The 16640-nt window shown below is 36.7% G+C and overlaps 1 protein-coding gene across 1 annotated transcript in view; it reads left to right on the forward strand.

Annotated features, from left to right (window-relative positions):
• The window catches only part of Scaper (S-phase cyclin A associated protein in the ER), a 308858-nt gene that overhangs the window by 122826 nt on the left and 169392 nt on the right, over positions 1-16640 (forward strand). The window contains exon 21 of the mRNA XM_028781560.1: positions 1827-1892. Coding sequence (XP_028637393.1) covers positions 1827-1892 — 66 coding nt within the window. The remainder of the gene's footprint in view (positions 1-1826; positions 1893-16640) is intronic.

The raw sequence follows: 16640 nt of genomic DNA on the forward strand, positions 1-16640 counted from the left end.
AAATTCAATGTTTGTATATCTTTTTTTGTTGTGTTGTTTGTTTTTCAAGACAGCGTTTCTCTATGTTGCCTTAGCTGTTTTAGAACTGGCCTTGAATTCACAGAGATCCACCTGCCTCTGCTTCCTAAGTACTGGGATTAAGTTGTAAACCACCACAGACGAGTTTATATATCTTGGTTTTAACCTTCTGTTTTTCCTGTGTGGTTTTAAAGACAATTCTATAAAACAATAGTATAAAACTATGTCAGTGGGCATACTGTGTGTCATTTGCACAGATGGTTCACCATGTCAGCAGTATCCTTCCTTAGATTCTGCCAAATGCAAACAAAAAGTATTTAGAAATAATATTTTTAGAAAATTTAGAAAGTGTGTCTGTATGACTTGGTCCATTTCTCATTAGTTGTGACAGCATTGCTAATGAGAACAATGTAAAGGGAAGAATTATTTTATGTGACAGATTCAGAAGTTTCTATCCATAATGGCACACACATGTGTTCCCACACATGTGTAAACACATAATACACACATACACCACAGCATATAGCCATACTCAGGAGAGGCAAGGGAGCAGAGAGTATTGATTTGACATTCGGTGATACGACATATAGAACTCAATGGTAGCTAAGCAGTGGAGGGCAGCTTTTCCAAACTGGAATTACACGAAGCCTAAGCACATTAAGCTTTCCAGTAGCAGACATGTTTTCAGGAAGGATTTTAAAAACTGCATCATATCTTCTAGGGAGTCACTTCAGATACAAACTTGTAAATATATTTAATGTAAAAGGCCAGCTGTATATTTTATACAAGCCATACCACAAAGATAGTAATATTGGTAAAGTCACAGACTTCATGGTAAAATTGTCACAACAGATAGAGAATACCTTTTGTTTAATCTTAGAGGAAGACAGAGTCTGTCTGTATGAATATGTCTTTGGAGCTCAGAGAGCCTTCTCGTGTGTTGCTCTTTACCTTCTACCTTGTCTGAGACCGTTTCTTCTGTTTGCCACTGTGCATCTGGCTATCTGGTTCACTAGTGTCTTGGACTTGTCCTGTCTGGACCTTACATCTTGTTGAAGGAACACTGGAGTTACTGATTTATCATACCTGGCTTTTCCTGGGATATAGGGGTTGAAACTTAGGTTCTTAACCTTTTGTTGCTCACACTGTACCAACCAAGCCATAGCTCTAGCCCACATTTAACATTTAAATTAATATGTTTCTCTTTTATTTTCAGAAAAGAAAAAGGAGAAATGAGTACATTAACTCAACATTAATATATTGCTTTAGTGACACCTTTCTTTATGATGGCTATCACCTCCTGCTCTAGACTAGCTGAAAACAGATAGTGGCAAAGAAGAGGCAGCCTGGATTTATATGAACCTTTGATGTATAGTCAGTGTAAACAGTCAGACAAACCGTTAAGGGCCAGGTCAGCTTATTTCCAGTCTTTTATCTTTGAACTTAAATGAAAATTATTTACCCATACTTAACTTTAGACTGTGTATTTCTTGTGGTTCATAGAAAGTTTGCTATTTCAACTACTTTGTTGGAATCATACAGCCTTTTAAATTTACTACAGACTCATTTTCACATTTCTATGCTTCCTTAATCAAGCAAGCCTATCAACTCAGAAGTATTCTTCTTGAGTGATTTATATCTTATGAAGGAGTGTACATTTTCAGTCTCTCAGGTTAGCATTTAAGGGAAAGTTTGTCACATTAATAATATGATATACTACTGAGAATGGAAAAACTGGACTAACCTTTTGTATCATTATATAAATGGCTATAAAATAACTAATAAAGATGAAACCTTTCTTTCCTTAGGTCTAAAGAATATGAGAATTCAGTGGAAACCAAAAATTCTGGCTCTGAGTCGCCTTATAAAGCAAAGTGAGTATTTATCTCATATTTTAGTTCATGTTTCTCCTTGGTTTCTGCCTTTAAAAGAACTCTGTCTGGAGTATCATACTGTTACTTGGGAAATTGGGATTCCCTTCTCAGTTCTTAGTCTTGTTAATAAATAATTTAGAAATGGCCTCAAACAGAAGCTTGAGTACAATTTTAGTAGAATTTGAGATACAATTTAGAAACAGCAGAAATAATGCAGTATCAGCTCTCTAGTTGTAGTGAAAAATGCCCCACAAACAGTAACAGGAAGGTCATTGTAAAATTCACAAATGCTTGCAGATAAAATGAGGAGATTAAATAACACACAGCTTAGCTATGAAGTCTGAGAAAAAAATTAAATCTTTTTGAAATGAACAGAAGCATAAACAAGGCTAATCAGAATCTGTGGGTACACTCAATATACCTAGAAGGAAATTAACAGCATTCCATATACATGCAAGAAAAGAAGGTCTGAAATGAATTATCTGTACTCCTTCCTTCAGACACTATAAAGGAAGGGTGAGCTTAAACATAAGAAAATAAACTTTTGAAATTGGAAGAAGTCAATGTTTAGTGAAAATTGAAATAGATTCTCAGTGAAGGGAGGGAGAGAATCCATAAGCAATACTTTGGAAACATGAAATTGTGATCTGTCTCCAGGCTCCATTGTAAAAATAACTTTTAATCTCCTAATGTGTGTTGTAGTAAATATTTTATTTTTGACTTAGTCTGTCAAATTTTTCTCTGATTCATCACTTTGCCCCTCAATTAGATGTGATTATTAAATTAAAAGGATAAAAGGTGTGTGACATGTCTGCATTCCAGCCAGATCACACATACCTAGAAGGTCTTTGGATGTGATGAGAACAGCCATGTTGATGGATTGCGATTCCTCTGTACTGCATCTTGTTTGTTCAGTAGGTCTAAGTGCTTATGTTGCACCCACTGTTGCCTTTTGATGTTCTGATACCTGGAGATTGATAAGAAGAACTATACTCTGGAAGCCAGAAATGTATTAGTGATTTAGATGGAGGAAGATAATAGACTGGTAGTGCCAGTCACTGATGTTATTGTCTCTGTAGATTAGAGTGACAGAGCTGTAGACCTGTGGAGTGTGGTGATGGTGTAAAAGTGCTTAGATTTCAACAACAAATACTTACGGGCATAGTTTCAAAACAGAAAATTTCAGCAGCAGAAACTGAGGGACAGAAAGGCTGTTCCAGTACATGCAGCCAACCCAGCTGCAGTAGGTAGAGACTGAGACAAAGCCACCAAACCAAGAGTGTCAAAAATGTATATTATAATTTAGCTATGAACTAACAGTCTTATTTGAAAACAAATAAGAAATTGAAGCCAGAAAGTTTAGTGAACAGAATGAGAAAAGAGTGATCTTCAGGACACATCATGACAGAAGTAGCATGCCATTGGCAGGGCAAAGAGGAACACGTGGTGCCATGAAAACAACACTCACCTCATCACCAAGCAGATTTGCTGTTTAAAAACACAGATGTCACCGGGCAGTGGTGGCGCATGCCTTTAATCTCAGCACTTGGGAGGCAGAGACAGGTGGATTTCTGAGTTCGAGGCCAGCCTGGTCTACAGAGTGAGTTCTAGGACAGCCAAGGCTACACAGAGAAGCCCTGTCTCGAAAAAAACAAAAAAACACAGATGTCCTGACATCTGCATAGCAAAATTATTGAAATTGTAATAATGTAATTCTCCAAACAGAGAAGCTTAAGACTGTATGGGTTAGCCGCTGAGTCCTACAGTATCTTTAAAGATGAAGTAGCACCATTACTTCTCAGACTATTCCACAGAATAGAAAAGGAACATTTCCAGACTCACGTTCTGTAGGGCAGACCTGTAGCCAGCTTGTCTTGGATGGGAGAACCAGAAGCATTCTCTCTAAAGTCAGCATCCACTGTCACTTGTCTTTTGAAGCAGTTGGGGGAAAAGGAGAAGAGAAAGAAGAAACCATGATGGTCTAAATAAGGCAAGCAAAAGAATGAGATGGTTACAAATAAATAGAAGTTACATTTACCTAATTGCAAATGATACAATCTTATCATTTAAAACTCTACCAGAAGACTCTTAGGTGAGCTAAACACTTTCAGGAAAGCATCAGGATACAAAATCAGCAGACAGATTGGAAGCTTTTCTGTATACCAACAGCTTACCCCTACAATGACCTTTAAAAACCCTAAATATCTAGGCATAAACTTAGTCAGATATTAAAGACATAAACAGAGAAAATTATAAGACACTGAAAAAAGAAATTGAATACAGAGACCTCTTGTGTTCATGGTTTGACAGACTGTAATTAACTGGCTGTGTTACTAGATTAGTATACAGATTTAATGCAACCTTAATCAAAATACAACCGAAGTAGAACATACATCTTAAATTTCATATGGAAACAATAAAAGACCCTGAACTATAGGCATTGTTGAATGTATGCTGACTTCAAACTGTATTACAGAGCTACATTAACAAAATCAGCATGGTACTAGAATAAAAACAAATACACAGACTGATGAATAGTGAAGTTGATCCAAAGGTAAGCCTAAACAGCTATTTATTCTTCATTTAGGTACCCAAAAAAGACATGGGCCAGACAGTCTATTCAGCTCATGGTGCTAGGGAACAGATTATTGAAATGTAAAAGACTAGATATAGATTCCTATCCTTCACCCAATACAAAAATCAATTAAAAGTATGCAGAGGGGACCAAAAAACAAAACCTACTTTAATACAATGACAGAAATTTGAAACTACCAGAATAAAACATTGGAAGACACCTCTAGTTATTAGGTATAAGCAATGTCTATCTAAATAGAATTTTACTATCTTACATAAAAAGATCAAGAATTGACAAATCAGAGTGCATAAAATTTAAAAAAACAAACTTTCTATAGCAAAGAAACAATGAAGATACTCAATAATATATAAGAAATTCCTTACCAGCATTTATGGGATAGGACTTATTTCTAGAAGACCAAATAATCCAATCAACAAAGACAGGCATAGAACTGAACAAATGCTTTTCACATAGAAGCGTGTATGTGACCAGTAAATGCATACACACTTTACTGTACCTTCATCCATTTTGTATAGACAAATCAAAATGATGCTGAGGTTCATCCTTTCCTGTTAGAATGGCTCCTGCTAAGACAGGGAAAGCGTAAGGATGGAGAGAAAGAAACTCTTACTCACTGCTTATGGGAACTGTATTAAACCAGCTAACATGAAAATCGTTATGAAAGCGTCTCAAAGAACTAAAGATAGACCTCGAACATGATTCCCTCATACCAGTTCTGGGGATGTGGTTCAAACATCCACGGCCAGCTTACTGTGGAGGGTTGCTCTGTACTCACAGTAGTCATGACACAGTTTAACACAGCCATGCTTGGAATCGGCGTAGCCTCTCGTCAACTGACCTCATTCAACATGTCATACAAACCAAGTGGAGCTTTCCTCAACTGTGGACTAAATAATGGTGCTATAGTTAAAGTAATGAAACTGAAGCTCTGTGTTTCAAGTAGAATAAGGCACTACTACAAAAATAGGAGTGACTCTCCTGTGAGATTCAGTGTGGGGGAGGAGAGAAGAAAGGTAAAGGGTACAGTGTATCCTTAGGAATTGAGGAGAGAAAGATAAACAGGTAGGCTGAAAGGAAAGATAACACAGATCAACGTTTACCATGTCCATGCATGGAAATGTCAGAGTAAAACTCGTTTATACAGTTAATATACAATAATATATAAAGACAAAGTTGACAGACCTGTAGCCAGCCTAAGAAAAAATGCAATGTAAGATACAGCTTAACTAATGTCAAAAAGAAAGTAAGATAACACTGTAAAGCCCAAGTTCATTAAAAGGATTCTGTATCAATAAAAGGAATAAGAGTTATCCACTAATTCGATTACTTAGATGAAAGAGGTTATTTCTTGAAAGACACAATCTGCCAAATTTATGCAAGAAAATCTAAAACACACTGGGCCTCTGTCTGTTAAAGAAATGTCGTCAAGAACTTTCCATAGCAGTATACAGCATGGACCAGATCTGCTCACTAGTCATTTGTACCAGACAGTTAAAGAGGAAATGGTTCTAATTGTCTGTAATCCGTTTGTCAAGTTGTGACTACCTAATTCATTGTATGAGGCAACTGTTATCCTGATATTTCAACACTCACACCAAAAATATTAGAAGCAAAAAACTTGGGTGCTAGGAGTGGGGGCAACATTTGGGATGTAAGTAAATAATTAATAAAGGAGATTAAATTAAAAATGAAAACAAAAACAAACTTGGATGCAACTATTCTCAGAAACACTAAAAATTGAAGTAAACACCAGTATCTCCTTTTTCCAGAATATTTTATTCTGTTCTGTTTCTTTTAAACAAAAAAGTTGGGGGGATGGGGGAAGGATTGTGGGAGGGGAGACTGGGAGTGGGACAATGAGTGGATTGTAAAGTGAATAAGTAAAAAAAGAAAATAAAAATTTATGAAAAGTTTAATTTTTAGTCTATTTTATGAGTTTTCACATATATCATTTTACTTAATTCTCAATATACTTTTCTTCATTATTTGATAATGAAATAATTTTTATGCAGATTTTATAGGTTTTTCGTTTTAGTTTTATTTATTATTTATTTTTTAATTTTGGATATTATGTATTCTTGCCTGGCCTGGAACTCTCTGGACCATACTGCCATGAACTTTCAGTAATCTTGCCTTGTCTTGCTTAGTTCAGAGATTTTGGTGGTTCTTTCCACAATTTGCTTTTACATGTGTTAGAAGCCACATGTGATGGCACATACCTTTAGTCCCAGCATTCTGGAGGCAGAGGTAGGCAGATCTCACTATTATGAGACCATCTTCATCTATATAGTGAATTCTAGACCAGGCACCGATACAATGAGACTGTTTCAAAACAAACAAACAAACAAACACACACACACAAAAGCACAAAAATTATTTTTTCATGTACTTAAATACATTTTTGAATTATTTGTTTTCATTAATTTCTATTGTAATTTTATTTTCAGTTTAAATCCGTTATTTATAAATAAATTTAAAATATTTAATAAATATAAAGTTTTTCCTAATAGTTTTCATAAATTATATTAACTATTCTATATAATTATATATTCACAACCTCCCAAGGCAGCCCCATAAGCAATGACCCAAATAGTCAAACTTTGGGAGTTACTTATATCATGCCTTGATTTCTAACTTGAAATTTTTATTTTTTTTTATTTTATTTTATCTGCATTTCATTACCATCTGAACCCAGGAGTACATACTGCAATCAGACAAGGGTTCAGATTGTAAAATTATTTAGATTTTGTGAACCCTAAGGCTAGTACATTATAGTGTAAAAAGCCACACATATGTGGTATGTCTTTGTTCTAATGAAGCCTGATTTCCACATAATACAAATGAAACTGTATTTTAAGATAGACAATAACTGGCTTTAGATAAACTCATAATTAAATGGTCTTTATTTTTTAAATCTATTTCCTTTAAGTTGCTTTATTACATGTTTTAAGTCTATTTTCTAAGAAACATTTGCCTATGTGTGTATATGTATATATAAACACAGATATGTACAATCATGTTTAGACCAAACTCTTTTATCTCTTTTTCTACAAACTCACTTATTGGAAAGGAAGAATTGTAAACAATTAGTTGGCAAATTGTTTTACTCTCCATGTTTTATTTATATCTTAACTTAGACATGACTCATATTATTCCACTGTTAGGTTGCCCAGTATTATACCTAAAATTTCCATATATTGTTGTCCCCCTCCTCTAGTGTATTTTCTTGCTCTTGTGGCCAGCACTACAGTGTGTCTTTGTGTACTGGCTAGTCTTATGTCAGCTTGACTTGGAGTTATCTGAATGGAGGGAACCTCAATTGAGAGAATGCCTCCTGAGATTTGGCTGTACGATATTTTCTTAATTAGTGGTTAATGGAGGAGGGCCCACCCCCTTGTCAGTAGTTCCATCCCTGGGCTGGTGGTCCTGGGTTCTGTAAGAAAGCAGACTTCACAAACCAGGGGAGCAGGCCAGTAAGCAGCACCCCTTCGTGTTCTCTGTATCAGTTCCTGCCACTAGGTTCCTGCCCTGTTTACATTCCTGTCCCGGCTTTCTTCACTGATGGACTAAAATGTCAAGATGTAGGCCCAATAAACCCTTTCCCCTCAACTTGCTTCGTGGTCATGATGTTTCATCAAAACAGTAGAAATCCTAACTAAGATAATGTTCATTGTGTACATGAGTAATTTTGCTGGGCAGGAAGGGAAGCCAGTTTCCTAGTATGAGTTACATTTGAGCAGCTTCTCTACTTTCTTTATTTTTCCACTCATGCTATCATGCTATCTTGAAATCGTTTGGTATTTTGAAAAAAGTACTCTGTCTTAATTTTTCACTGAGTTGTTCAAATTACACTGCCTGTACTAGCTACCAGGGAAATGTGTGGGCCAGATGTATGTGTGTTCTTGTTGTAGCAGGACTTTGCACGTGCTTTCCACTGCACGTTTCCACCACTAAACACAAGCATTTCCTTCCCCAGTAGGATATTACTGGGAGGTTTACATTCCTCAGACACTCTTAAACATTGTATTCATATTTATTCTATATTTCTTCATTGGCTAAAAAGCAGACTTTTATTTCAAATCAAATCTCTGTTTTCAGTTTATGATGTAAAATTTTATCTAGTTACAGAGAGATTCAGTATAAAGGGTAAATTTTTTATTACTTCAGTTTTAAATTTTGTTTTGGAACCTTTGAATATTCCACTTCCATAATGTCTCTATGCTGAAGGATGATTTTAAATACAGTTTTTCTGTTTTGATCACACTTGTACTATAATTCCTTGAGTTATCCACTTTTCCCATTTCATTATCTACTGGATAGTAAGTAGCTAGTCTAGATGCCACCCTTAGGATGACACTTGTGATCATCATGACACGGAAAGACAAGTGTCACATGGTCCCCTTCCTAAGCTGAGCATAGAACAGTGAATACTAGTGGCTGGTGGGGACCATGACACAGTCAGTCTACTCCTCTTGAATCCTGTGCTTTACTTGCTTCCGATTATCTATTGTTAATCTCAACCTCAGATCTTGCACACAGAGGGGCCTACTTATATACCAGGTAAACTGACTTTCATCGTTGGATGGACCACCTCCAATACACAAGCCAGCCTGGAATAAAAACATACTTGTATATCAACCCTTATAAATCCCTTGCTTGTGTCACATTTGCTTATGGGAAGAAAATAAAATTGCAACACAGGTCACTTTGTCACCTCCAAAGTCACTATGGGAAGAGAAGTGGCAGCTATCAAAATATGATTCTTTGGTAGTCTTTAATGTAGTTCTGTTAGAAATCTCTGAGGATTCCCCTCTTACTTGACCATTCTTTGTTTTATTATTTTTTATTTGGTCTGTCCCATTTTCTTGTCTGGGAAACAGAATTTTTTTCCTTGATAATATCTTTTAATTTCATGAATTTATATTACATAAATAGTGGTGGATTTTAAGTTTATTTCTCTACTCCAGACTGTTTTCCCAAATTCCCATGTTTCCAACTTAATTAGCATTTGACGTTGATATTTGTATACTTGGTACCTTTATATAAATGTATATAAAGTGAAACTACTAATATTTTTTCTCACAAACTTACTCATTTTAGGCAGGCAATGGCACCTACATCTTGAAAATGGAAACTAACATCCTTATTTTCACACTCTTAAAAATTCGTTAGAGATTACGTTTCTCTTCAAAACTAGACCACTGTGTACTACTTTACAATGTCTACTCCTTTTTAGGGGTTCTTAACCTTTTTGTTACATGTGACTTATTCCTCTAGAGGAATATTTATATAGCCATGATTATATACATATATTTATTAGAATAAAACACTAGTGGTAAATCATAAAGAATTTTAGTTTAAAATAATTTTTAATATACATATTATTTTACTATTCATTAAAGAATGGGTCATTTTAATCAGTGAGATTACATTTTTACATGTTTATATAAAAGGTTAATGCTTTTTACATAAAGCATTAAATCTTGGCTGAATATTTGATACTTAAGGACATAGAGAACAACTATTTCTAGTTGACTGGTGTTTTTATTTTAAAATTCTTAATTCTGAGAACACCACTTTGAATAAGTAAATAAAATGGCAAGAGTACAAGTAGGACTTTTCATAAAATGTTAGAAATTTTGTCCTAATACAAAGACAAAACTCATTGTACTTTTTATTGTGAAATTCAAGTTAGCATCATAAACAGCAGTATTGAAAACCAAACATTCTTGCACAGTGAACTGGAAATATGCTTTAATTTGTAATTTCAATCCTGAGGAATGACTCTTGCAAAATCATATGTCTTCTATCATGAAAGCACTGTGTTTGTGTGAAAGCACACAACTTTATATGTATGAAAACCATTGCAGTCCATAACATGCAAGTCGTTCTGAATCTGTGACATGGTTTTTCATACAGCTTTTGGTGGTGGTGGTTTAGTGTAGTGTTACAGTATGTGCAATGAAAGTTTGCATGTTGTGTGTTCAGAACCAAGGCTGCAGTGAAGGTGCATGCTGCTAACTTATAAGCAGTGGCAGAAACCTCTCATTCACTATGCATTTAATTTTGAATGAGTTTGTGGGTTTGCATTCAAAAGCCTTTTACTGTTCCCAGTCTTTCTTTTCTGCATGAGGTTGGAACCCAGGACTTGAGAGGCTAGGCTGTAGCTTAGACTGGTTTCCCTTCTCACCCAGGGATTCCTTGGTAGCCCTGAGGTGTCACAGCCTCTGCACTCTTCCCAACAGTCCATTTCTCACAGGTGACCAGCAGGCGTGACAGCAGCATACTTTAAAATATTTTCCATCTTTATATCAAAATTAAAGGAACACAATTCTTGCTTTTTTATAGTTGTTTATCCTTAACTGTAGGCAATTAACACTTTTTTCTATAGATCTTAACAACTGCTAAATAATTTTTACTCAATATTTCTGTAAACTTAAAAATTATCTTTTACAAAAATAAATATTTGGAGTAAAAACTTAAAGTGAATAAACTTCAGACTATCAAAATAACATTAAATAAGGACTAAGAATGACCATTGAAATTAGACTTTCTTTAGAATTAAAATTAATCGATTCTCAGAAGGAAGTTAATATACATATAAAATGGCTATCATACATTTAACTTTGTACTATTAGTGTTTAAAGGTTGGGACAATGAGGGAATATGTCTCTCAAAGTTTATGTTTTGTACTTGTGATAGTTTTAGTAATACTGCTCCTCTGTGGCTGTTGCATCTGTGGATGAGATAAAGATAATACAGGCTCAAATCCTTGCTCTTCCCAATATCCCTTATTTATAGGAAATGACCAACAGTTATCTTCATTCCTTTACCTGTTTTGAACTGGATTAATTTAGTTGGGGGCTTATTGAATGAGTGTTTATCTTTCTGTTGTTTGAGAATTTCACATGTGCATGTTATGTCTTTTGATCACATCTACTACCCATTCCCTCCCTACCAGCACCTCCCTCATTCCCTTCCACCGCTTTTCCCTCTCAGCCTCCTGCGCTCTCTCTTTCTTTTTTCTTTTTTTTTTTTTTAATCTACTGAGTCCACTCAATGCTTACATGGGAGTAGGGCCATTTACTGGAGCATGGGGCCACATCCCTTAAGGAAACTGACTCTCTCTGCCAGCAGCCAATAGCTCCTCAGTTAGGAATAGAACTTCATGACCCCCCTCTGGGATGGTTTGAATAAGAATGGTCACCATAGGCTCAAGTGTTTGAATACTTGGTCCTTGTGTGATGGAGCTGTTTGAGAAAGATTAGGAGGTATGGCCTTGTATGGAGCCCACACCATTTGATGCTCACTCTCTCCCTCCTCCCCTCCTTGTCCCATTTGTGTGGATCACGTGTAAAGCCTCACTTACTGCTCCAGTGCCATGTTTGCCTGGCTGCCTTCCCACACCTGCCGTGATACTAACTAATGTACTAACCCTCTGGAGCTGTGAACTGCTGTGATTTCTAGTGTTTATCAGCTCTGTAATGTCTGGAAATCACAGTTTCTGCTGTCATGCACTCCCTTTGGCTCTTAAAATCTTTCTCCTCCATCTTCCAGGACTATGCCTGAGTTTTGGGTTGGGGAAAAGATTTTGTTTCTTTAGTTTGCATATGAAGATTGAAGGTATTTTAGAAGTATACAGATGTTGCTCCTGCTGGTTGCCCTGTGGGGAACATACTGTTGTAAGAGATGGTGATGCAGTTGTCCCATTTAGAGCTTATTACCTCACAGTCTCTTCATGTTGACAATATATGGGTCTCTGTTGTAATGCTATCCGTTACAAAAGAAATCTTCTCTGATGAGTATCGTGATGCTCTAGTCTACAGGTACAAAGATTAATACTGTGCCCGTTTAACGATTTAATAGTACTAAGTTCCCTCCTTGGGCTTATGACATCCCCAAACATAGGTTCTTGGGCAACTTAAGAGTACTAGTCATGATTTCCACCTTTGAGACTATAATTCTTTAACATATGTAACCTAGAAAAGTGAGCTATTAGTATTGACTAAAGGAAGTTGGTAGAATATAGTAGAAATCTGGTAGATCCCATATAAATTTACAAGGTGTTTTATCTTTAAAACTTTGCATGTTATATATTTTTGCACGTGTGTTAACATATATATGCTTATGTATATATGTTTGTGTGTATATGTATGTATACATATATATGCATATACAGTGCTTACTATGTTTGATTGTTAAAGAGCTTAGAAACAGTGACTTCATAGCAGTTGTGTTAGATAGTGTTTACTGTTTATGGCCTGAAACATCATTTTTCATGAAAAGAAAAAAATTATATCTATAAATGGGAGATTCTTGATCTCAATACATTGTCGTACATCTGGCAGGGAGGCAGTTAAAGACCATTGTTTGTGCTATTAAAGAACTCAGGTATCAATTTGAAGAGTACCCTTGCCAAAGATGGGGCAGTTAGAATTCACAGAGGATCATTAATTTCACTGATTGATTGAAACATAGCAAACAAGTGAGAGCCAGGGATTTATAACATTGTAAAAAGTTATTATTTCTGGAAGATAATAAAACCACTAAAGAAAGGGAATGAGTCAGACAGTCTTCCTGCCTTTCCTATATGAACTTGGTAGTTAAAGAGTTCCAGTCAGAATGGATAAGATCAAAAACTCAGGTGACAGCAGATGCTGGCAAGGATGTGGAGAAAGAGGAACACTCCTCCATTGTTGGTGGGATTGCAAGATGGTACAACCACTCTGGAAATCAGTCTGTCAGTTCCTCAGAAAATTGGACATATCATTACCTGAGGACCTAGCTCTACCACTCCTGGGCATATACCCAGAAGATGCTCCAACATATAACAAGGACACATCCGCCACTATGTTCATAGCAGCCTTATTTATAATAGCCAGAAGCTGGAAACAACCCAGATGTCCTTCAACAGAGGAATAGATACAGAAAATATGGTACATTTACACAATGGAGTATTACTTAACTATTAAAAACAATGAATTTGAGAAATTCTTAGGCAGATGGATAGAACTAGAAAATATCATCCAGAGTGAGGTAGCCCAGTCACAAAAGAACACACATGATATGCACTCACTGATAAGTGAGTATTAGCCCAAAAGCTCACAATAACAACTCACAGACTACATGAAGCTCATGAAGAAGGAAGTACAAAGTGTGGGTGCTTTGGTCTTTCTTAGAAGGAGTAACAAAATACTCATGGGAGCAAATATGGTGACAAAGTGTGGAGTAGAGACTGAAGGAGGGGCAATCCAGAGACTACCCCACCTAGGGATCCATCCCATGTACAGTCATCAAATGCAGACATTGTTGTGGATGCCAGGAAGTACATGCTGACAGGAGCCTGATATAGCTGTCTTCTTAGAGGTCAGCCAGAGACTCTATATAGAGGCAGATGCTCACAGCTAACCATTCAACTGATCATGGGTTTCCCAATGGAGGAGTTAGAGAAAAGACTGTAGGAGCTGAAAGGGTTTGCAGCCCCATGGGGAGAGTGACAATACCAACCAACCAGAGCTTCCAGGGCCTAAACCTCCAGCTTGGGGACGCACATGGAGGGACCCATGGCTCCAGCTGTATATGTAGTGGAGGATGGCCTTGTCAGGCATCTGTGGGAGAGGAGGTCCTTGGTCCTGTGAAGGCTGGATGCCCCAGTGTGGAGGAATTCGAGGGCGGGGAGGTGGGAGTGGGTGGGTGGATGGGGGCACATCCTCATAGAAGCAGGAGGAGGGGGATGGGATGGGGGTTTCGAGAGGGTTGAGGAAAGGGGATAGCATCTGAAATGCAAATAAATAAAATATCCAGTTTTTTAAAAAGATTTTATGTAAAGATTTTTTTTCCTTTAGAATTCTTCCTGCTTATTTTCTCACTCTATTCTTATTGTCCTTCTTTTAAAAGAAAATCAGCACTGAAGCCATTAAGTGAGGCAATCATGTCACAGTAGGCACTTGATTGTTCTGTATTGGAGACTGATATGGAAACAATAGGGCTGCATGGCCTGCTGTAGGGCATCCAGTAAGAATGAGTGGGGATAGAAAGTCATCTTTGGAAAGTTTGCCAGAACCGTTTGAGGATTAGGGTGGTGTGGGAGCAATGCCAAATGATGTTAAAATTCAAATACGTGAGGAATATCCAAGAGCCCTGAATGGGCAGTAAAAGCCCAAGTGCAGACAATTGCATCTATACAGCAGCACAGACAGTACATTTTGGAGGGCAATTGGCTAAATATGTAAATATATTAAGAGTGGCAAAAGACAGGTTGCTGTCTACTAAAGAGGACAGTAAGTAAAGCCAGGGACTATAGCAAAACTCTAGTGTAGTGAATTAGATTGGTAACATGTATATCGTATATATGGATAAATATACTTAAAGATTTATGAACGTGAAATAGTGTGTATACACTTCCTAGCTCTTCCCATTGAAGAAGTGCTTAGTAATATAACAGTTGGTAACACTAGTTAATATCCAGCATACTCATGTAATGTGGTTTGCACAGTTCTTTAAAAACAGAAAATGGTGTGGTTTTCCATAACGAGTTACTGGGCGCAAAGTGAAGGATGAAAGCTACACTTAATAGTGAGTATGAGGATTTATGTTTAGAATGCAGTTAGCGATTACACTGGTAGGAAAATGGCAATGGTAGGGTACCCTCTAGGCTCCAGCCTCAGCAGCCATGGCTAAAATTACAGTACCAAGTGTACATTCCCTCCAGTTGAGCAAATTTTAAATCCAGTTAAATGGCTGTTGCTTGCCTTCAGGATGTAAGTTCCACTCTTGCACCTTTGGAATATCTTGCCATTCTTGGCACTGTTGTGTTTCACAGGAGTTCATTAGGATAGGAATGCTTTTCTCCCTTGGCAGCTTCCATTCTTCTTTCAATATGATGAAAGCTAATCCTCAGGGAAGAGGCTCCACAATCATAACCAAGTTGCTCATCCACAGTTTCCAAAGTGTGGATGTCTTCAGCAATAGTGTTTTCTTCTTTTTCTGGAAAGCATCAATAGCAGCAGCAACAACCTACTTTAATTGTCTTGGGAGAGCCTCTTGGACTCTCCTGACCAACACCTTGAAAAGAGGTTTCCCATGGCTGCTGCTGGAGCGTTTGTTAAATAGTCTCGGGTTTGGAGGGAATGTGTTGTTAGCCAAGTGGTATGGCTTCAATATCTATGTGTTTGTGTGTGTGCGCGTGTGTGTGCAAGACATATATTGTATGCTATATACATATATATTATATGTAATTTTAAGTAAACATAAAATGATATAATTCCCTAGAGATTGTTTTGTATTTATATCTGTCAATGACAAATTTGAGCTTAGAGTTGTTGGAATTCATTCATATTTTTAAAAGAATAAAATTTCCATTTCTTAGCACTCTCCACAAAACTGTTTACCTGACAGATACTTCTTATGTGTTAGGCAAGGATTTACCCTTTTTTCACTTTTGCTTTTTGCTAAAAAAAAAAAAAAAAGAAAGAAAAAAGAAAGAAAGAGAAAGGAAGAAAAACCTTCCAAAAGTAACCCCAATAACAATTTCTGTGTTGAAAACTGCATTTTCTAAGCCACACTTGTCTTTAGACTTTAAGAAAGGTACAGGTTTCGGTTTGACTTTTGCAGTGCTGGGTAATTATTGATAATTACCATCAAAATCAGATGTTTTGTTTTTCTTCAAAGGACCTATATTGTCTGAGGTTCTTGAGTAGAGGTGAATGACACTGAGGTTCAGCTCGTGTTACTAAAGTACACCCTTGATTTGGCATTTTTCCTTGAACGTACTTTGATAAACCTTAGATTGATATAACTCAGTGAAATGTAAGCTCCTTTCATGCTGTGAGTTAAAATGGTCCTTGTTCTTCCCTAAGTATTTCTGGTTTCCAATGGAACGTGAGCATTCTTGGTAAGAATACTGCTAGCTTCTGTTACATGACTGGATATTCAGTTACATACTGTGCAAACTTTATTCAACCAAAAGCCAAAGTAGCTGCTTATCTATCACTTGCTGCCAGTGGCACAGTAGGGTCAGTAACTAGTGAGAGATGATAGACAGGAGTCTGTCTCATACTCGACTAGAAGGGAAATGATGCTAGTATTGTTTTATATTTTGTATTCCTCTTTCCTTTTGTTAGGTCTAGACCTCTTGATGTATAGTACTGACA

This window comes from Grammomys surdaster, unplaced genomic scaffold, assembly GCF_004785775.1.
Source record: "Grammomys surdaster isolate TR1022 unplaced genomic scaffold, NIH_TR_1.0 472, whole genome shotgun sequence".
Classification (NCBI taxonomy): Eukaryota; Metazoa; Chordata; class Mammalia; order Rodentia; family Muridae; genus Grammomys; species Grammomys surdaster.